This window comes from Terrapene carolina, unplaced genomic scaffold (genome assembly GCF_002925995.2).
Source record: "Terrapene carolina triunguis isolate 2854851 unplaced genomic scaffold, T_m_triunguis-2.0 Scaffold66, whole genome shotgun sequence".
Lineage (NCBI taxonomy): Eukaryota > Metazoa > Chordata > Testudines > Emydidae > Terrapene > Terrapene triunguis.
In genome coordinates, this window is record NW_020664417.1 from 72,358,697 (window position 1) to 72,382,828 (window position 24,132).

Consider the following 24,132-nt stretch of genomic DNA (forward strand, 5'->3'; position numbering starts at 1 on the left):
ATATCTTAGAAACAGTAGCCAATCAGTTGTTTTAATTGTCATATTTGAATTCAGCACATCAAAATACATAATAAATAGCACATTTTATCTCTGAAGCAGACGACTTCTCAAAAATTGTAGACCAGTGTTCTTAGTAGTGCCTCAGCTTGCCCCTCTAATGCAAGAATCTGTTCCTCCAGCACAAACACCAACTTGTACTTCATGCACAGGAAGTCCCCTCTGACTTCAAGCAGGAAAGAGAATATGGCATATCCACCAAGTCACCAGTACTGTTCCATCACTGGCCATCTTGATATCACAGGCTGTACTGAGCCTCTCTCACTCCCTCTTTCAACTCCCTCTAAAACTGTCCTGTTAGCTGCCTCTCTTCACGACTCTTGAGTTTGCCTAGCAAGTGACTTTTTATACCACATCTTCCCTGCTTCACTCATCTGAGCTTCACCCCTCATCACCAGAGAGCAATTAACCACTCAGAAACTTCAAACATCTGGGCTGATGAACACTCCAAGGGCTAGATCCTTGCAAGACACTCATCAAAGCTCCAACTTGATCCTTTTCACCTGCCCAAGCTAAGCCCATGAGGTCTCAGGCATTGTGCAGCGCAGGCTGGGCTCCCATTGCTGTCCCTCCTTTGAAGCGGAGCAAGAGGCTAGCAGATCAAAGTTCCTACTCTACACCTGCACTCTGTTTCCCTCCCCATCTGAGGAATCAGGTGCCTGAGCAGGAATTGATGGCTGACTCTGGTTGGGACCAAGACCTCTTCCTGCTTCCTCTTTCCGCTGGCGGCTCTGGGACTTTCTGGGGTGGCAACAGTGGCCATGTCAGGTTTCCCTGGCTGCTCCCCGACTCTGCTGCAGTGGCTGGCTGGGAATGAGGGATCTCTCCTTCCTGGCAGCTTGGACACTCTTTGGAGTGGGAGTAACCAACTGATCAGACTGCTCCTGCTGCTGTGTTCCTTTTACTTTCCTCCTCAGGTTGATGTTAATTGTGGTGACTGGCTCCTTTATGGAGGGGAAGACAGGAGGTAGGAGACTGGCTTTGAGTTCTGGCTTACACATTTTCGACACTATTTAAAATTTGTTGGCAGAGTTGGGAGTTTCCCTTCTTTTGTTAAGACTTTATTTTTTCATATTGAAATTTTCCCAGTGGACATAAATAACCATCATGCATTGTTTACATCAACCTGGAAAGGGGTTAACCTATGATAAGATATTGAGGGATTTCTAGACCCTCACTCAGTGAAGTTCTTCTATGGTGACACCTAATTTTCCTAAAACCATGACATCCCCAGTATCATTATAATCGATCATCATATTGACAAATCATTATGAATTTGTGCTTTTTCCATACCCTATCTTTCACTCTCCTACCTAATTGCTTCTTCTGCTAAACTCCTTCAGCATGCAATTACTCATGTTTTGTACATTGAATGCGAAATGTATGCAATTTATACTACTTTGTCATTTATACCTCTGTTTTCAGACCAACTTACTCCTGCTGTTTAACTTAAAGCACTGTTCATCACTGCAGAATTGGGCCCAGAATGCCTAATTCAGCAATCAGACTTAGGGCCAGATTCCATCATCACTTACAGTGGTGTAAATCCAGAGTTACTTCATGGATTCAATAGTCTTAATCCATTTTGTGCCAGTGTACATGGTGGTAGAATCTGGCCCTTGTCTATGGCTGAGGATCCCATACAATTCAGAAGCTGCAAAAAGTATTTTTTAAATTGGACTATACCTGAAGGACCCAATTCTGCACTGATATGGTGCAGCATCCACTTTGCACAGGTAGAGCTGACAGTGTCTAGTCTCTGAAAAATCAGGCCTTCATTATCTAATTAAATAAAATAAGGAGTGGTCATTTTTACTGAATCAGATCATTAAAGCAGACCAAGCATTTTTGCATGAAAGATTAAATAACATCAGTAACCAAGTCAAGGTGAAACTTTGTGCCTGTTTTATTTTTCTTGTTTCCACCTTTTTGTTGCCTCTACTTCTCTACCATCCACCAGAAGAAATGTTTCAAATTATCTGAAGAACATACTTCTTTATGCCTGTTTGTTGTTTTTTTTTTATTATTCCATGTAGATTAGCTATTTCAAGTCTTTACTATACTCTGTATAAGAAATAGTTTTCTCAGCAGTAAATTCTTCTCTGCTCCCAATTTTTTGATTATATTATATCCTTCCATTTGGGAATCTTTTTTGCCAATAGGAGTAGTTTGCATTTTTATGGTCAATTTTAACAATGCTTTAAATTTTAGCTTCATCATTTATGCCACTTACAGTTCTCACTGTTTTAGCAAAATTCACATTGAAGCTGAATTCTTTAGGGCTTTTAAAAAAAGAAACAATTACACATTATGTGAATATACAAAAAAAAAAAACAGGTTACCTCAATTCAAGTACTAGGATGATGTGATATAATATCCCCCAAATGCTTTCAGGAGTTAAATAATAATAACATGGGGGAGCACAATCAAAAGCAAGGAAGAAAAGCTGTTTTGAGATAATCTTAGAAATGAGATGGAAAGCTGATGATAAGGAAAAACATAGAAAGGCTGTTACAGATAGCATCATTATATAGGAGAAAGGTATCACACCATTGGTGATGAGATTGCGTGGAGGGATGGAGGTGAGTATCAGGAGTGGAGAATAAAATAGAAAGAATTTCTGTGAAGTAAGGTGGACAAAGTCCATGGCAAGTTTAAAAACCAAGAGCTCATAAGTAATCCTTACCCATTCTGAAAAACGAGGACTGATGCTTAACAATATAACCTCCACTGGTTGCCTAGGAACTCTCTAGCTAGAGGCTAGCAATGAAAATGCTATTAAAGCTGTTATACTGTATATTGAACTACAATATTCTGGTTATCTTTAATGAGTCAGAGTGTGATTTGGAAAATGGCCCATCTTATCCCTCTATATTTATCTGTACCTGTATTATGTATCCTTTCTGTAAATTGTTGAAGTGCTGGAATAAAGCTATCACAGTCCTCTTCTGGGAAGGCAGGCATTCTTGAATATGAAATAAAACTATCCGATATTGTTGGTATCAAGGAGTCCTGCTTCTACCAGACATTTGTATTCACTAGTTTGTCATTCAAAAGAAGTCTACTTGTAAATATTTTCTTTTCAGAAGTACAGTACAATTATGTCCCAGTCAGAGCAGAAATTGAAAAGTAGGCTATGTAGTTGTCTCAGGCTATTGAGAAAGAGCATTATATTCAGAGGGTTGTTGGCTATTAAGTTCTCTAGTTCAGTATTTGAGGTTTTTTCCCCAGAATGCCTTTGAGCATCCCAGCCTGAAAATGAAAATTGGAGATTACTTTGCTTAGGAGAAGCTTCAGAAAAAGAACCTGCCCTGAAACTATTATAGGGGCATAAGTTACTTTTACAATTTATAAAATTGCATGCCTATCCCCTTGCTCTCCCAAGATTACTTTTGTCTCATATTGCAGTTTCACCTCTAATATGGAACCTTCTTTTTCTTCTTGATGTTTTTTATAGGTCTGTCATGATTTGTATCTGTTACAATTGGTTAAATAGCTTGTTTTATATTCATCCAATACCTACCAGGAGCAGAAGGTGATGAAACTGGATGCTACTACAGCATCCAAAAGATTAATTGGATGCAGTCTGGTCCAATGTGAACCTCGCCACCTGCTCACCCACTTTACATTTAATTCAAACTAGACTTCCAAGGTTAAGCTGGTGAACTTGATTAAATGTAGCCATTGCTATAATAAGCCAGCTAATTTTATTCACACGCTCTGTGTGTGTGTGATAAAATGAATCCCATATTATCAGGGCATTGGTACATTTCTCAACTGTTTGAGATGGGGTTTATGTTCAAAAATATTAATAGTTTGTTTATAGAATGACCAGATTTTCCTGTTTAAAAACTGGATGTTTGTCCATGCTAGGAGGGGACTATGTGGTATAGTTGAGGGGGGTTAGGGAGTTTGGCACAGGGGAAGGGAAGGCAAAAAGGATGGCCATTTCTCCCTCTTCTTCTTTTAGTAGTATCCCTATGGGTGCTCCAATGTAGGTGTCTCTGTGTCCCTGCCCTGCTGATCAGAGAATTTTGGTAGCAGTGTCTGTTTGGTCTGCGCATGCTTTGCCCTGTCTCTGCCATGAGGCTAACCAACGGTGCGCAGTCGAACCCTCCTCAGTTCCTTCTCAACTGCCCCTGGCTACAGTTGGAGCTTTAGCTGCCCATTAGCGCAGATCGTTAACTTCTTCAGAATTGTTAATTTTAGCTACCTTTTTGGAGCTTCCCTTTCTTTTCTTTACTCCTTTATCACCAAAAGAATCTCCCTTTATTTTTGACTTTAGACTTTGTTTTCCTTTGGCATACACACACAAACACACCCCATCTGCGGACCCCCCTGGATGGTGTATGCCCAGTTCACCGGGTTCCAAGGACTGTCTCAGAAGCAAGGAATCTGTCTCAGTGACTGACGGATATTCTCAGTGTGTCTGCTGCCTGGGAGAGAACCACATTCTGCAGAAGTGTGGTTTGTGCCAACAACTGAAGCCCAGATCCAGAAAGGACAGAGAACTTCTCCTAAAGGAGGCAGCCTTTGAATCATCCTCTGAGCCACGCCAAGACCCCAGATGGCGGGAAGCCTTGCCACAACCCTCTACTTCTAAGGGAGGTGAGCCCAAGAAGATGTCCACGAGCCACTCACGTAAGGCCTCCAAGAAAAGGGCTGTGAGTCCCCCAGCAAGCCCTGACTGAACTGAAAATGATCTCTGGCTCACTCGGTCTCATTGGTACCAACAGCACTGAAGCCATCTAAGTCCAGTACCCAGGCTTGCGTGGTACCGCCCCACCAGAGCATGTTGGCCTGCCAAAGTACCCAGTGGGCACAGGCAAGGAATCATCAATAGTGACTGGATTTGAAGAAATCCAGAGAATCCACCCTGGGGAAGGTTCCTTCGGTACAGACATTGATGTTAGTTCTGTCTTTGGCTTGCCAGGTACTGGGGGACTGCACTATCAGGTCCAAATCACCGTCTCCTTTGATGTAGACCTCTCTGCACTGACAGCCACCATCAGTACCGACACCTTCCAGTACATGAGAAACCTTTGGTGTCTGACGCACCGGATCTACCGGGGCCCCGGTATCGAGTCCACCCAGAACTCCAGACTTGCTGGCAACATCATACTGTATACCCCCTTTTTCATCCACTGAGTCAGATAGTGAGTAAGAAGACATGGTCTCTTGCCTCTTCTCTCACCCAATTCCAGTATGGACCTCAACTGTACCATCACATGGTACCAAGCACTGGGCCCCTTCCCACCCTCTCAGTGGCCCTACTGAGACCATTGGCAGGCGCACACACCCCGTGCCTCCCGTGACTCTAGCGTGGCTTATAAAGAGCCAAGAAGACATCCTCCTTTGGCTGCTGCATCAAGGGCATGCAACCCCCCTGAACAATTGAGAGGAACAAGAGGCTGAAGTCGAAGAGGAATCTACATCCCCCCCCCACAGACTAATTTCTTATTGTCATCACCAGATGAGATGGTGATGCCGCCTCCACCATCATTGGCAGATGACTTTAAGCTGTTTCAGGAGCTGGCCCAGTGAGCGGCAGAGGCACTGCAGATACCACTACAGGAGGTGAGCAGTCACATTACAAACTAGTGCACATTTTACATTCTTCTACCTTGTCCAAAGTAGCCCTCCCTATTAACAAGACCCTCTTGGACCCTACCAAACTCATATGGCAGAACCCTGCGTCAGTCCTGCCAACATGCAAGCGGGCCAACAAAAAGTATTACATGCTAGCAAATTTCTCTTCTCCCACCCACCTCACAATTTGATCATCATGGACGTGGAGGCCGCCAGCACATTTCAAATCCACTCACTAGAACCAGGACTGGAAGCATCTAGATCTTTTTGGAGAAAAACATTTTCATCAGCCACTCTTCAGTTCCATATTGCAAACTATCAAGCCTTAACAGCAAAATACAATTTCTTAAACTACTCAAAACTCAATTCCTTTATTGAGCAGCTCCCAGATTTGCACAAAGAGCAATTTAAAGCCATTGTTAATGAAGACTAATTGGTGGCAAAGACATCACTTTAGTCTGCACTTGACGCAGCTGACACTGCCTTCGTGATAAGACGAGCCTCTTGGCTGCACTTATCTGCGTTCCCCAAAGAGGTGCAAACAACTGGGGAGGACCTTCTTTTTCAAGGTACAAAACTGTTAGCTGAGAAGAATCTAGGTCTGCAAATCAATGCACAAAAATTGACATTAATACTGGTACAAAGACTAGAATTCAAATGAGCACACCTCAACTCTGTCCGAGAGAGAGCACTCCTACATCACAGATTCCTCTGTTTCTCCATGCTTAGAGTGCAGTCCAGCACCCAAATATCAGCCAGACATTTCCTTCAGCTTCATGGCCACAGGCACATTGGTGATACCTTATGCCAGACTCCGCATGAGATGCCTCCAATCCTGGTTCAATTTGGTTTGCAGACTGAACAAGAACAACCTAGACAAACTGCTATTGATGCCCACTAAAATCAAACAATCCCTGAATTCGTGGAAAGATCCAGCAAACTCTTGCACGGGAATCCAGTTTGCTCAAACTTCCTCCATCACTACTTCTCACCACCAAAGCTCCCCTCCTAGGATAGGTTGCACATATCAATTATCTAACAGTATAGGGCAAATGGTCTCCATCCAAGACGTGCCTTCACATCAATTTACTCAAACTCAGAGCAGTCAGGAATACCCGTGCTCACTTCCTGCCAATGATCAGAGGTACACACACAAAGGTCATGACAGACAATATAGCCTATGTTTATAACATAAACCATCAAGGAGGTGCCAGATCACCCTCCTTTTGTATGGAAGCACTAAAGCTATGGAGTTGGTGCATTTCCCACAACGTTACAATATCAGCGACTTACTTACCAGGAGTATATAACATGATAGTGAACAGTCTCAGACACAAATTCCTACATGACCATGAGTGGGGGATAGACTCAATGATACTCCACAACATATTCCAGTGATGGGGGCCACCAATAATAGACTTGTTCGCTTCTTACTGGAACAAGAAATGCCCATGGTCCTGCTCCAGAGTGGTCATTGGCCAGCATTCCATGAGGGACGCTCTCCTCTTCTCATGGGACAAGGGCCTCTTTTATGCCTTTCCCTCATTCCCTCTATTGCTGAAAGTCTTGTTGAAAATAAAAAAGAGAAAAAGCAAACATCCTACTGATCTCTCTCACCTGGTCCAGACAGACATGGTACCCTTACCTGTCACAGATGGCGCTGTGTCCACCAGTGACTCTTCCGATCATTCCTTACCTCCTCTTGTAGAACAAGAGATGCACTCTCCATCCCAACCTGCAGATAATACAACCTCAAAGCCTTCATGGTTCCAGCTCATAGAGACATCATGCTCTGAAGAGGTACAGGAAGTGTTATTACACAGTAGAAAAATGACTACCTGTCGTACTTATCTACAGAAGTGGACTAGGTTCCGGATCTGATGCCAGTCCAAAAGGGTCACACTGGATATGGCCACTCTACCCATAGTCCTAGACTATATGTTGGATCTCAAGAAATTGGGACTCTAGAAGGGTGCTCAGTTTTTCCCCACTTGATTACAAAGAGGTTTCTCAAAGGCATAGTTGGACCTCTTTCCCCAACCCAAGCTTCCTACCCCACAATGGGACTTCAATCTAGTATTAAAAGGACTGACTAGACCACCCTTTGAACCCATGGCCCCTTGTTCTTTAACTCACCTTTCCGTGAAGATGGCATTCCTGATTGCCATTACCTCAGCAAGAAGGATAGGGGAGATAGTGGCCCTGATGGCACATCCCCCATTCACAGAATTCTTCCCATATAAAGTCACGCTTAGACCACATCCAAAGTTCACCCCCAAGGATTTCACATGAACCAACACATTCACCTTTCAACCTTTTATCCTAAGCCTAACCAGGATAATAGGGAAGCCATCCTCCATATGCTAGATGTAAGGAGGGCATTGGTCTTTTATTTGGACAGGACAAGATTTTTTTAGAAAATCTCTGAGACTCTTCCTCTCCATTTCAGATGGGCCCAAAGGCACAGCGATTTCAGCTCAAAGACTCTCTAAATGGCTCTTGAACGGTATCAAACTCTGTTACCAGATTCCAACTTAGCATCTCCATCTACAGTCCGCACACATTCGACCGGTTTCCTCATCCGTTGGGTATCCCTATATCAGAAATCTACAGAGTAGCTACCTGGACATCGGCACATACCTTTGCAGAACACTATGCCAACCTGGGGAACTCAGATGCCAAATTTGGCACCACGGTACCATCATCCATAACAGACTCGACTCCGAAGCCCCAACCTCCAGTGAGGGACCGAACAGACACTGGTACCAAAATTCTCCAATCAGCAGCGCAGGGATGCAGACATACCTACAGTGGAGCACCCATAGGGGGACACATCTTGAAGAACCATCATTACTGCAGAAGGTGAGTAACTTCTTATGCTTTGTCTTTTTTCCATCTCTTCATCTTTATCCTGCCTTCCTTCGTCCTCTCTCCTTCCACCATCTCCCGTTTCCTCTTGCCTCCCTAGTTCCCACCCTCATATCTCCCACTTCCTCTGTTTGGCACATTTAGTAATTCTCAGGCCTTTCTCTCAGCCCACACATTATCTTTGTTTCCAAGCCCTCCCCCCAACTCCATCTCATTCTTACCTGTAGTTCAGTGGAGGTGAGCAGAAAAGTGGATGCCTGTCCCTCATCTAGGTCAGTAGCAGCATTGTACAGCTGTGCTGCCTGTAGGTTTGCCTTTCAATGCCCAGAGTATTAGACTTCACATGAATGTGACTCTTATAGAGGGCTGATTTGAAGTGGGTGCACACAGATGGGTTTCATGCATGGGAGAGCAACAGCATTGTAGTATGACCAATCTCTGCAATGGTCCCTAAAATGCATATGTTTGCCCATCTTGCCATTAGTTTAATCAATTCAGCTTCTTAGTGGCTCCTTCAGATGATAGATTTGCTGGGGTTTACACAACTCTGCATTCTATGAAGCTGATGGGGACATACTGGTGTGCGACCATTGTGAACAGGAGTTAGGTTAGTTTTTTGGCAGGGGAGGAGAGGACAGGACAGGATTTTTTTTTTTTTTTTAATACAGGAGATATATAACTGGTGGTAACTTGCAGGCCTGGCAAAAAAATGTATAGGCTGGCCATAGTTGTAAAGAACAGCCAGCTGACAGCTCTAGGAGCTCTGTTTTTGGCTCTACCATAGAGACTTGACTGGGCAGGCATGATAATTACATTGTGAACTATTACATTGCTTGTCCAGTTTGGTTACATAAATAGTCCCTCTGAGGATTATGCCTTGGCTGCCTGCACAAGTCATGAACTGTGAAAATGAAACTAAACTTGCTTTTGTCCCCATCTCCTCTCCATCTGAGCTGACTCCTGACCACCATATTGGGGCTGCCAGCTCTTTTGACTTTGGGAGAAAATGAGTTGTACAGCTGTAATTGAGCCCACCAGAAGGTGCCTACATGAGACACCACTCATCTAATTATTGTACAAGACTGTCACGTGGTAGTAAAATATTAATTTGGAAATGTGACCTATGCAACTAGGCATGGTCCATTAACTGCTTGGTTTTATGGGACTTGTACTAACTATCCTCCAAAAAATTCACATTTGGGAGTATTAGAGCATGGGGCTTTTCCTCCTTCTTACAAAGATAAATGACCCAATCATTGGTACAAAAGGGGATGTACCCGGAGCCTCATTGTCTCCCTACCCATCATAACTTTGTGATATTTATTGATCTGGAGGAGACATAATGTCTAAGGGAAAATATTATTTGCTATTTTATTCACTTGCCATCTGTAGACTTACATGCCAGGAAGAAAAACAGTAACTATAGTTCAAAAGCGTGACTTGTGAACTAAACAGGGCTGTAAATTATGAAACAGTACTCTGCTTCATTTCTCTGCCCAGGAAAACCAGTCAGAAAGATTACTCTGTACACAGCTTTTCCAGACTGAAACTGAGAAATAAAGGCAGAAAGGAACCATAATTATCATTTAGATAATATATTTCCTGTGAAAAAACATTTATCGCCATCAATACTCACTTCACCCATAATTCATGTCTCATCTTCTGCTGTTGCTATCTGACATTTATATGTAATAGCATCCTTGGTGTATGAGAGAGTGTGTGTCACAAGAGAAAAATGACCACATGCTCGTAACACTATTCTCTTCTGGAGGGTCTAAAATGGAGCAGCACAGATGTATGAATCTATGATTTATTTTCAGGTTTCAAGGTTGATTTCAAGGTTTTTAAGATGAAATGTATTCTTGATGCTTTGAAACAATGTGTTTTCTTTCGGCCTTTCCACGATTGTCTTTAATCTTATTTTGTGTGACCGTTTTCTCATTATTTGCTTTTGTATTTGTTTTCCTTTATGTACTTAACCTGTAATTAATATTTTAAGCTAGGCTGGCAACGCGTTGGCAATGGCAACTTGTTTGCTGGTTAGGTGACTTGAAACCTGTGATGTGGACAGAAATAGAGGGCAACTTAGCTATGCATTTGGTCACAGAAAGTTGAGAACATTGCCCTCACCAGCTGGTGACAGCAGCTACTGCCAAGTGAAAAATGGAACAGGAATGTAATTGGGAGCTGCTCACCTACAGCCTTTGCCAATGTTAAGATGGTAAATGAAGTCTACAAAAAGAGAGGAAAGGTGAGGAAATTTAAGGAAAAAGAATGTAGAAAACGTTGATACCAATGGGTTCAGTTCTTTATTGATAAGTTGTCAGATAGCTTGGTTCAATCAGATTATATAAATCAGCACAATACAAAAGGAATTAATAATTTACCAAGTCTTCATTATTCCAAATTTATTACAACTACAATCCGTTTTTTATACCTCAGCTGTTTATAACGGATAGAAAATTCTACTTCATTAATTAAAGACCTTACACACATGTTCTTATCTAGTTTCTAATTAATTTGCACATCACAAAGGCATCTTATATCTGTTATCCCTAAAACACATAACTGGCACTGCTCATATTTACAAATCTTAAAAAACATACATCTTGTTTTTGCCAGTTTCTACATGTACAAGGAACAGAGATCATGCACAGTTTACTACAAATATATTTCCACTATATGCTTGGCATGATTTGCAATGCATACTTGGGAGTATGGCATGTAGTTAGCATAAGTATAGTATAACTTTTAGAAGTTTAGCAGAACTCAATTTATCCAATCTAACTGGGACCAGATAGGATAATAAAAATCCAGATAAACCGGAGAATGGAAAAGTGCAATGTTGCATCACCATCTAGTGGGCAACAGGAGAGTTTGCCCTCTTCTAGACCAGTGTGCCGCTGGTTGTGGTTAACACGGCGGGTCAGATAAATGGGGTTCTACCTTATATGATATTGGCTAACCATGTGAATACATTTTCAAGGTACTGTAATTAATTTACCACCATAACTAAAGGGAGAACCTCCTGGGGTTTTTTGGTTTTGTTTCTTCCATTACCACCTTGATGTCATCTGGTGAGTTGTTTTTGAGTTGGATTATAAATAGGGCTCTCAAGCGATTTTAAAAAAAAATCATGATTAATGGCACAATTAAAATAATTAATCACGATTGATCGCACTGTTAAACAATAATAGGATACCACTTATTTAAACTGTTTTGGATATTTGCTACATTTTCAAATATATTGATTTCACTTACAACACAGAATACAAAGTGTACAGTGCTCACTTTATATTTATTTTTATTACAAATATTTGCACTGTAAAAAAACAAAAGAAATAGTATTTTTCAATTCACCTAATAAAAGTACAGTAGTGCAATCTCTTTATCATGAAAGTTGAACTTACAAATGTATAATTATGTACAAAAAAACCTGTATTCAAAAATAAATCAATGTAAAACTTTAGAGCCTACAAGTTCACTCAGTCCTACTTCTTGTTCAGCCAATCGCTCAGACAAACAAGTTTGTTTAAATTTGCAGGAGATAATGCTTCCCGCTTCTTGTTTACAATATCATCCGAAAGTGAGAACAGGCATTCGCATGGCACTGTTGTAGCTGGCATCACAAAATATTTATGTGCCAGATGCACTAAAGGTTCATATTTCCCTTCATGCTTCATCCACCATTCCAGAGGACCTACGTCCATGCTGATAACGGGTTCTGTTCTATAACCATCCAAAGCAATGTGGACTGATGCATGTTCATTTTCATCATCTGAGTCAGATGCCACCAACAGATGGTTGATTTTCTTTTTTGGTGGTTCAGGTTCTGTAGTTTCCGCATTGGAGTGTTGCTCTTTTAAGACTCCTGAACGCATGCTCTACACCGTGTCCCTCTCAGATTTTGGAAGGCACTTCAGATTCTTAAACCTTGGGTCGAGTGCTGTAGCTATCTTTAGAAATCAAACGTGCTGGGTCATCATCCGAGGCTGCTATAACATGAAAGATATGGCAGAATGCGGGTAAAACAGAGTAAGAGACATACAATTCTCCCCCAAGGAGTTCAGCCACAAATTTAATTAATGCATTATTTTTTAACGAGCATCATCAGCATGGAAGCATGTCCTCTGGAATGGTGGCCGAAGCATGAAGGGGTATACGAATGTTTAGCATATCTGGCATGTGAATACCTTGCAATGCCAGCTACAAAAGTGCCATGCGAAAGCCTATTCTCACTTTCAAGTGACATTCTAAATAAGAAGCGGGCAGCATTATCTCCCGTAAATGTAAACTAACTTGTTTGTCTTAGCGATTGGCTGAACAAGAAGTAAGACTGAGTGGACTTGTAGGCTCTTAACTGCATTCAAAACAAAACAATGTAAAACTATTGTAACAAAAAAATCTACATTTGTAGGTTGCACTTTCACCATAAAGAGATTGCACTACAGTACTTGTATGAGGTGAATTGAAAAAATACTATTTCTTTTGTTTGCCATTTTTACAGTGCAAATATTTATAATAAAAAAATACATTATAAAGTGAGCACTGTCTACTTTGTATACGGTTGTAATTTAAATCAATATTTTTGAAAATGTAGAAAAATTTCCAAAAATATTTAATAAATTTCAATTGGTATTCTATTGTTTAACAGTGTGCTTAAAACTGTGATTAATTGCGACTAATTTTTTAATCTTGATTAATTTTTTTTTAGTTAATCACGTGAGTTAACTGCGATTAATCAACAGCTCTACTTATAATCACAGGGCCAAATTCTGCTCTTATACAGTGTAAATCTGGAATAACTCCATTGACCTCTGGAGTTATGACATTATAACAGAATATGATTTATAGTATATAACAAAAGCCACTCTTGGGATATGTCTTTATAGTAAAGTTAAGCTGTGTGATCAGCACCTGGGTTAGCCTTGCTTGGGTCTGACCAACCACACCGCAAAGCCATTCGAGTTAATGAGTCCACCTTGGTATTGTACTTACTGCTGTCAGGCATTAGGACTTCTGGAGTCATATGGTTCTCTAGTGCTGCAGGAAGCTGATTCTTTCCCAGTGAATTGTGGAAGAAGTTGTCTGTCCTGGACACATGGAAGGAATTGTGTATAAATCTGCACCACAGTCAGGCCAGAGGGTTTGTGTATAGATGGGAGCCAGGTTGGGGCAACACCTGAGCAAGACCCAAGTTAACTTTGCATTGAAGATAAGCCCTTAAATAAACCAAACCAAGAAGAGTTGAGAAAATCAGGCCTATAAATCATTATAGATATGCTACTATTATTATGTTCCAGCACTGTGGCGGAAGCAGCTTCTTTATCTACTTAATAGTGCTTCCTGGACTATCAGCATTCTACAAAGAATAGTTTGAGAATTGGCTATGAGAGCTTGTAATGAGATATGGAGCCTTTCACCTTAGATTACCAGTTTTAATCGGTCTCATGTTGGTAATAACCAAATGTTATCTACTAGCATTTCAGTTTTCCCAGCCTATTTCGCAGTGGGCAGATATCTACAGTATTTCACAACAAAATACTACAATATTTGGCCTTAACTGTTTTTTCCACCCACAGTCTCAGCAGAGATAAAATAACTGAGCATGCATATGGCCAGATTGTCATTTTCTTTTTTGTTTTGAATAGTACTTTACTCTATGACCAGATCCATTGAAATCAATGGAGCTACTCATCAAGTAAGGTGAATGAGTGAGTTTTATAATCCAACTCATAGTGATTCTACTGTGCTTTTCAAAGCAGAGTTGGGGCACATGGTAGGACAGTGTACAACCTTGCTCTGTCCTCTTCTAGATTCCTACGGGTTATGTTTGAGACACATTGGCTGGGCAGTGAGAGGAACTTGTACTGTATTCTGTGGATAAATAATGGCCACTCTGTCAACTTGTATCAGCACTAAATTCACTTCTAAAAATTTACTAACTTAGACACTTTACATTTTCCTTTACAATACTAAAAGTGGTTACCATATTGTCCATTATAATGACTTATTGAACGTCAACATAAAATTGATGTAATTTCAGAATTTGAGTGCAAACATGCAGTTAGTTTTTTAATAATCATTTAAATTTAACATGGCTGAACATTTTGGTTGAAAATAAAGATTTATAATGTGCTGACATAGTCTTTCATTATAATAATGCAAATGCTGTGATTATGATGGTATAATATACTCTACAGTCATTATATGCAGGAGTAAGTGCTCACACATATACAACTTTTACTGTCACAAATAACTTCTCACCTCATCCCCATTTTTAGTCTTCATCCTCAGTGACCTCTAGTTATGGAGCTGGACACCTAAATTTTCCTGTATGTACAGTCCCCATCCCCCACTCTGAGGGTATGGACTTGCGCTTCTTCATGAAAACTGTTCCATATGTCATTTCAATGCTTCAGGGAAGTAATCATTCAGGTTAAGCATTCACAACATGTGAGCTGAGACTCCTTGGAAATTGTGAGGGTTGTACTGGGTGGCTGTAGCATCACAGATGCCTGTATGGTCCCAGGATGAACTCATTGCAGCCACCAGAAGGTATAAGCTTGCTTGCTGATTCACTGTGCTATGAGAAGATTGGCCAGCCCCTTTACCTTATACCCATTCTTAGTGTAAAATCTTTATAAACAAAAACATTCTTTGTAACCCTCAAGATATATGCAGTAGTCTTCAACTTGAGAACAAAATTATGCCGTCCTACCTCTTGTTTACCCCTTCTCGTGTTGTCATCGCTTCCAGTTTTTCTCAGCTTACCTTTGGCCTCAATGATGCAAGTAGATGAGCTACATTTAAGCCCACTGGGACTCCACTGAATTCTATGGGCACAAGGGTAGCCAATCCAGCATCTTGGATTGCAAACCCTTTAGGAGAAGGAATACATCTTTTATTGGTTTTGTAAAATACAATGCACGTCTGCAGAACTATATTGGAAGTAAATAGTAACAAAGTTGATGAGTTAGGATTAAGTTTCATTGGAATGCATTGTTTCAAGAATTAGTAACACAAAACAAAATAAAAAAGATTGAACAAGACTCTTCAGCAAGCTAGATCTATATCTAGCTCACGATGCAGTTGTTAGACAGCCTAGCTACGCCGCCAGTCAAAAGACAACCTGAATTTCATGGGTCAGTTTTATATTCAAAGTAGTCTTTGAAGCTTGAGCTATTCCTTGAGGCAGGGACTGTCTGTTACGATGGGTTTGTGCAGTGCCTAGCATAGTGGGGTCCCTATCCTGAGTGGAGCCACTGGGCACTACAGTAATACAAATAATAATACATTCATTGTTGTTAAACAGTTTTTCAAAATAGATTCCCCAAGAGTTAATTCAGATTTCCTTGGTCCTGTGCTGAAACTGGGCCCTCCTAGCCACTCTCGAAAGCTGACATTGCCTCAAATTTTCTCCCCTATCTGCTTTCCCTTCAGGACTGACTCTCACATCTTCTGCCTTCTCTCTCCCTTCCTCCTCCCCACCCCCACCCCCCGCCAAAGCCTTTCCTTCTTTCCTCACTTCTTTCAACATTTTAAAAACATTTTCCCAACTTTTTTCTATGTTTTTAATTTTTAAGATCTTTTTAAAAGATCAACCTTTAAAAATACTTTCATTTTCCCAGATAGCACTGCAGGCTCCACAGACTGTTTCCGCTTGCTGGCGGTGGTAGGATGGACAGTCTGGGATCTAGTCATTCAGGAGATGAGAGGAAATTGCATGGCTTTTCTTCATAACACTTTCCACTCAAACGTTCAGCACAAGCACAGAACCCCAGCTGGAACACCCCAAAATTATCCAGGTCACTAGGATGTAGAAGCTGTTGCCAGAACCATCCGTGGGCTCTACCACACCTCATTCCTTCCCCACTCATTCTTCACCCCTGCTACCAGAGCAGGAACTCTCAGGAAAAGTGCTGCCCTGAGTAGTGCTGTATGTGGTAGAGATGACAAGTGTGGGAATTTCATAATACCCAGATTGAACACTACCTTGCTCAGGAAGATGAATCAGTTATCTGATTTCCAGTGATTAACTCTGTCTCTTGCCTTAAACATCAGTCTAGGAGATTGTCTGTGTGTGTCGTACATTTTGTTTAACATGTACCCAAGGGGTTTGAAGTCACAGGCATCTACTATGGCCACTCCTTTTCCACTAATGCAGGCTAACATTCGTGTCAGTAATAATCTTCCTCATTTTTTAACACTTACTTTGACTAAACAGCCATATCCTCATTTCTTGCCATTTATATATAAACAATGTATAATGGGTAGTTATAATTATTTATATGTCAAAGGACAGAGAACGGAGGAATGGCTGGGTATCGAGTAGCATTGTAATTTTCAGGAAAGGCAAAAGTGCCAGCTGGTGATCACAGTTGCTAAATGAATGATATGGTCCAAACATTTGATGCAAATTCATTTATGGAGCTGGAGAACCTTCATGTGGGACAACAAAACAGTTTTATTTTCATATTTGAATCACATGTCAATTAAAATAATTACAATAAAGTGAAGTGCTTGTAAATATTTTGTAACTTAAATCTTTAAAAATACCCACAGTTCTTGTTCTCTTTTAAAGACATGAGTTAGTGTCTACATTTTGCACCTTATTATGCTAGATAAGCACTTTTAAAGAGGGGCACACACAGGAAAATGCCCCGATAGAAAATATGCAAAGACAAGCAATTTTGTTGTCCTCTTCAATGTTTCTGATTGCCTTTTGCAAGCTGGAATTCTCTCACTGCTGCCTGTCCCTTTTACCCATCAGAATTTTGGCATGATGAGTTTTGCAGCATGCACATAAGCTGTACTTAAGGCCATGTTAACAGTCCTGATAATGTATCTTCTAGGTTTCCTCTACGCTCAGAACAGTACCAAACGCAGCATTAAAGAGCGGCTTATGAAGCTCTTGCCCTGCTCGGCTGCCAAAACGACATCTCCTGATATTCAAAGCAAGTTTTATTTTTCACTTGATTTTGTTTTTAGGTTTGCATGTGTCACAAGCTATACTTCTTAAAATTATGTTATTAACTGCTCATTTGGGAGACAAGATATCTGCTAATGACTCAAATGATCTACTGATGTTTAAGAGGTAATTCTGGAGGGGTATGTCAACTCTCAGCAATTTTATCCTTGCTCAAATTGATGTCAAGGTGTCATTGCCATGAGTAGCTGCTGTGTATTTTTCCTCTGAAAGGTAATTAAGAATTAGGAAGACAAGATGGGTGAGATGATAACTTTTTATTGGACCAACTTCTGTTGGTGAAAGACAAGCTTTCCCACTTACAAGTTTGAAATCATCCTCCTTTCACCAATAGAAGTTGGTCCAATAGACGATATTACCTCACTCACCTTGTCTTTTTAATATCCTGGAACTAAGGCAGCTACACCAACCCTGTAAACAATTAAGAATTAGTTCACGGGATAAAGGAAATGCTTGGTCTGTGTGTGGGACAAAAGTGTTAATGGTTTTTAAACTGCCATTTATGGCCAGCCCATAGAACAATACCAGTATAACTGGTTCTGGGGGAAGCAATTGTAACTACTTAACAGTGAACTGCTTTGGAGGTAACACTTTACAGTGCATGTGTGAGAAAAAGAAGGCAAGAGAAAAAGGAAAACTATACCTACGTCCTTTCAGTACTCTGACTCTATCTGTGAAAGAATAATTGCTCAGACCCACCTCATCCTGGTATTGTATATGGGCTAAATTGAATAGAGGTAAATCCACTTTAACAACAATAGGATCTTCCTCTATAAATTAGTTAACATAATAATGGGTTTAAGAGTAACTTTTTGGCCCCAATTGTGAGCTGGTCAGAAAATGTACACCTGGGAGTCCTTAGCCAAGCCCAGAATTTGAGAGTTGCAGAGTGCCTACGCTGGCCCTGGTGTAACTTTAAGCAGCCTCAGGGGCTATTCCAATTTATAATAGATTTCCACACCCACCAATGGGCTACTCTGGCAGCTCAAAATAGCTGGAGCACCGAGCAGTCTCTCTGTGCTTCCTCCCACACACAGAGCTTGCCCCTACACTGGGGAAGGGGAAGAGTGATACTGTAAGGCAGGGGTGGGCAAACTTTTTGGCCTGAGGGCCACATCTGGGTATGGAAATTGTATGGCGGGCCATGAATGCTCACAAAATTAGGGGTTGGGGTCTGGGAGGGGGTGAGGGCTCTGGCTGAGGGTGTGGGCTCTGGGTTGGGGCCAGAAATGAGGAGTTCAGGGTGCGAGAGGGGGCTCCAGGCTGCGGCAGGAGGTTGGAGTGCGTCGGGGGGGGTGAGAGTTCCGGCTGGGCATACGGGCTCTGGGTTGGGGCTGGAGATGAGGGGGTTGGGGGTGCAGAAGGGTGCTGGGACCAAGGGGTTTGGAGGGTGGGAGGGGGATCAGGGCTGGGGCAATGGGTTGGGAGGTGGGAGGGGATCAGGAGTGCAGGCTTCAGGCGGCTCTTACCTCAAGCAGCTCCTGGAAGCAGCGGCATGTTCCCTCTCCGGCTTCAGGCGGCTCTTACCTCAAGCAGCTCCTGGAAGCGCAGCCAGAAGGCTTGGTGCACTGCCCTGTCCGCAGGCACCGCCCCTGCAGCTCCCATTGGCCATGGTTCCCGGCCAATGGGAGCTGCGGGGGCGGTGCTTGGGAAGGAGGCAGTGTGCGGAGCCCCCTGGCTGCCCCTACACATAGGACCCAGAGGGGTGACATGCTGCTGCTTCCGGGAGCTGCGCTGAGCCAGCCCCCGACTGGAGCGCCGGAGCAGGGCAAGCCCTGGACCCCTCTCCCCAGCAGCAGCTCAAGGGCCGGATTAAAACATCTGAAGGGCCAGATGCAGCCCCTGGGCCGTAGTTTGCCCACCCCTGCTGTAAGGCCATTATGCTAGTCCTGTGCCACTTAGGAGAACCCTTTGTGATGGGTGGAATTCCCAGCTGGAGAGTGCTGGGATGCTTTCTTGCCCCTTTATGCAATAGGAATAGTACAAAGTTTCTGGAATGCAGCAAAGAATCAGAGGCTGTGACTGTTGTATGGGGCTTGGGTAAGAAATCTAAGGATCAGCATGGAAAGGGAAGGTTAAGACCAACAATTGCAGATGGGGTGATACTCAATTGGAGTTTAAATAGTATAATTGGAGAGGATAGAAAGTTTATAAACAAACTGGAGGAAACAGACAAGAGACAACAGAAAAGAGAGAAATAAAATCAAGTGAAAATAAGCAAAGATTAAAAACCATAAAAAAGTGAAAACAGAATAGGGATGAAAAATAACAAAAAATAAATAAAAAGAGGCAGTCAAAAAACCCAAAAAGAGAGGAGAAAATAGTTAGAGGTTTAATGCAAAGAGAAGGTTAAATAGGTGGAGGTTAAGAACAATTAAAAGTAGAAATTAGGTTTGGAGTTGAATACAGTGTGATAGAAAACCTCTTAACATTGTATTCATTCATAAGTTGTCTCGCTTCGGACTGATCCTGAAGAGTATTACTCACTTGAGTAGTCCCATTTAAGTCAACAGGAGATGATGTGGTCCAATGGATAGGGCCCTAATCTGAATATCAGGAGACTTGGGTTTCATTCTTGGCTCAAAAACAACGAGGAGTCTGGTGGCACCTTAAAGACTAACAGATTTATTTGAGCATAAGCTTTCGTCGGTAAAAAACCCACTTCTTCAGATGCATGGAGTGAAAATTACAGATACAGGCATATATATAATGGCACATGAAGAGAAGGGAGTTATCTTACAAGTGGAGAAGCAGTGATGACAAGGTCAATTCAGTCAGGGTGGATGTTGTCCACTCCCAATAATTGATGAGGAGGTGTCAATACCAAGAGAGGGAAAATTGCTTTTGTAGTGAGCCAGCCACACCCAGTCCCTATTCAAGCCCAAATTAATGGTGTTAAGTTTGCAAATGAATTGTAACTCTGCAGTTTCTCTTTGAAGCCTGTTTTTGAAGTTTTTTTTGTTGAAGGATGGCTACTTTTAAATACTTTTTAAAATGTCCAGGGAGATTGACATGTATAGTAACATACAAAAGCCTGTAGGACACTGTGATACTTGCCCATCTTTACAAAAAGCTTTGTGACCTAAAGCTGAAAAGAACTGAACATTGGTATTAGTCATGACTATAGGTTTGCAATTTAAGTTGTTTAGAAAGCAACCTTTCTGTATACCTGTGAAGAGCCTAGCACGCTTTTTGCTGCTATATAAATAAAGCTTCTGTTTTTCAGGGTTTATTAATTTCATTTTTCAGGGGTTATTTTTAGCAATTTTTGAGGGTTTTTTTGGTAAATGTCCAAAAATCAGGGAGTTCGGGGGCTTTCTCTGTATATATTGTAATAAGTAATCTCTTTGTAATGTTCCCTAGTGTGGTTTAGCATGTACTATTTCAAACAGCGGTATGTTAAAGTGCACTAGGGAACCTTTAGTGTCTAGCAGGGTCTACATAGACCAATTAATGAGTAATATGTTAGTGTGCTTTAGAAATCATACTCCCCTAGTTCACATTACTGCTCCATGGAGACCAGCCCTTAGATACAAGTAATGATTTCCTGTGTTTTTCTGGTGTTTATTGGATAAATATCGATTTTGGTGGGAGCTTTTGTTTCAGGGTGTCTTTCAATGTTTATCAGTTAAAACCTAAAATTATAAGCCCGATATACAAGTAATAGTAATCTGCCCTCCCCCCAATAAAATAGATTGTTGCACAAACAATAAAAAGTATTTACAAACAAGTTTTTTAGCATGAGACTTGCACTTGCTTGCTAATAAGTGGTGTTGTCCACCAAGTAAGGCAAGTTGAAGTAAAACTTACATAGAAGTTCACTGTATTTGGGAACAGAATATTAAAAAGGGAACATGGAGTCAGTATCTTTCTTTGTACTTTAGTCAGTAATATAGCACTAATTTTAAGTGTCATCGCAACTGAAGACACCCATCATCACTATTTATTATCACCATTTGACATAACTGCTATTTGGTTTGGCCAGACAGCATTCCAGAGTACTAGAAAGAAAGTGAGCATTACCAAAACGTAATTTGTTTTGTACATTGTGAACTCTTAAGTGACTCTAATGGATATAGTTTCAAAACAAGTACTTGATGACCATAAAAACAGGCATGCACACAATTATGTGCGCTAAATCTTAATTTCTTTGATCAACTCAGATAATATTGCATGGAAAATAGATAGATACTTGCATGCATAAAGGCCCCCAATTCAGCATTCTATCCCAGTTCAACAAAACATTTAAACATCTGCTTTATTTTAGCTATGTGCTTAATTCCCATTACCTTTAATGCAACTTAAACCCAGGTTTAAAGTTAAGTACACATCCTTGCCAACTCTTTGAATTTTTACACCAGTGACATGCTTTTGGATGGAGCTGGAGCCATTCTTGCAATGACCCAAGAAGCTCCAGCCCTCTGATGGATTGTTGGCCTCTTAGGGCAGAGTAACAAGTCAGAGATGCTGCAGACAGAGCTCTCTGCCTCCCTATAGCAACCCAAAGTATTCTCACATGAGCAGGGAGGGAGAAGAAAAAGCCCAGCCAGCTCAGGGTGACTCTCCTTCCTTCCTTCCTTCCTTCCCTCCTCCTTTGACCAACTGGTCCTTCTACTCTGTCGCTCTCCCTCTCCCTCCCCTTCCCTGCAGCATTTAGCCTGGGAAGGGGTAGAGTAGAGTGAAGAGCTGTGGGAGCTGCCCCCACAGCCTTGAAGAGGGAGAAGAGATCCCACTGCACCGCCCTCCCGGGCATGGGAGAGGAGCAGAAGTGAAGCTGGGGAAGTTGAATTGATGCTGGGAGTAGAACTAATATCGGTGGGCCGAAGTAATGGGGTAAAGGCCGGATAGAAGACGGGTAAATGTGGGAGTGATTGCCTGTGCAGCAGGGGCCAAAGAGGGCCACGTGAATTGTCACACACTGGGACTAGGTAGGGGAGTTCAAAATCAAGACAGAGTCCCCCCCCCCCCCCCCAAAAAAAAACAACAACCCACAAGATAGTCTTTGTTTAAAAAAATCTTATGATTTTTTGGGGTCTTGAGTTTGGCAATACTTAAATGCTTTGCTGAATGAAGTTGGTCTTAAGTACATGCTTAAATGCGTTGCTGAATTGGGACAAAATTGAGGGATGATGTACAGAAAATAGATAGTTATTGTGCATGCTGTCTGGAGAGGCTCACAAGCAAGAATACCAACCTCCAGACAGTCTGTGAAGAAGCAGGCCACAAACCCCAAACTGGTTGTGAGTTCTATACTTAGATTTGATCAACAACAAGTGTAAACTCCTTGGACAATATACATGGAGTCACAGACAGTCCCCATTGGCATTTCGAGCTATCTTGCTACTCAGGCAAGCTTGACTTTGTGATAGAACATAAGAACAGCCTAACTTGTCAGACCAAATGTCCATCTAGCCCAGTATCCTGTCTTCCGACAGTGGTCAATGCCAGGTGCCGCAGAGGGAATGAACAGAAGAGGTAATCATCAAGTGATCCATCCCCTGTCGCCCATTCCCAGCTTCTGGCAAACAGAGGCTAGGGACACCATCCCTGTCCAGCCTGGCTAATAGCCATTAATGGACCTATCCTTCATGAATGTATCTAGTTCTTTTTGAACCCTGTTATAGTCTGGGCCTTCACAATATCCTCTGGCAAGGAGTTCCACAGGTTGAGTGTGCGTTGTGTGAAAAAAACCTCCTTGTATTTGTTTTAAACCTGCTGCCTATTAATTTCATTTTGTGGCCTCTAGTTCTTGTGGTATGAGAAGGAGTAAATAACACTTCCTTATTTACTTTCTCCACACCAGTCATGATTTTATAGACCTCTATCATATCCCCCCTTACTCGTTTCTTTTCCAAGCTGAAAAGTCCCAGTCTTATTAATCTCTCCTCATATGGCAGTCGTTCCATACCTCTAATAATTTTTGTTGCCCTTTTCTGAAACTTTTCCAAGTCCAATATACCTTTTTTGAGATGGGGCGACCACATCTGCAGGCAGTATTCAAGATGTGAGCATACCATATATTTACATACAGGATTTACATATAGGCAAGATATTTTCTGTCATATTATCTATCCCTTTCTTAATGATTCCCAACATTCTATTCACTTTTTTGACTGCCACTGCACATTGATTGGATGTTTTCAGAGAACTATCCACAATGACTCCAAGATCTCTTTCTTGAGTGGTAACCGCTAATTTAGATCCCATCATTTTATATTTGGGATTGGAATTATATTTTCCAATGTGCATTACTTTGCATTTATCAACATTGAATTTCATCTGCCATTTTGTTGCCCAGTCACCCCATTTTGAGAGATCCTTTTGTAGCTCTTCGCAGTCTGCCTGGGACTTAACTATCTTGGGTAGTTTTGTATCATCTGCAAATTTTGCCACCTCACTGTTTACCCCTTTTTGCAGATCATTTATGAATACGTTGAATAGGACTGGGCCCAGTATAGACCCCTGGGGGACACCACTATTTACCTCTCTCCATTCTGAAAACTGGCCATTTATTCCTAGCCTTTGTTTCCTATCTTTTAACCAGTTACCAGTCCATGAGAGAACCTTCCCTCTTATCTAGGGTTACCATACGTCCGGATTTTCCCGGACATGTCCGGCTTTTGGGGATT

General features: G+C 41.6%; 1 protein-coding gene across 3 annotated transcripts in view; it reads left to right on the plus strand.

Moving 5' to 3' along the window:
* The window catches only part of KCNIP4 (potassium voltage-gated channel interacting protein 4), a 403,978-nt gene that overhangs the window by 268,495 nt on the left and 111,351 nt on the right, over positions 1-24,132 (plus strand). Inside the window, exon 2 of one of the 3 annotated variants that reach the window (XM_026648008.1) lies at positions 17,370-17,471. The exons of the other annotated variants lie outside the window; for them this stretch is intronic. Coding sequence (XP_026503793.1) covers positions 17,370-17,471 — 102 coding nt within the window. The remainder of the gene's footprint in view (positions 1-17,369; positions 17,472-24,132) is intronic. 3 annotated transcript variants of the gene reach the window in all.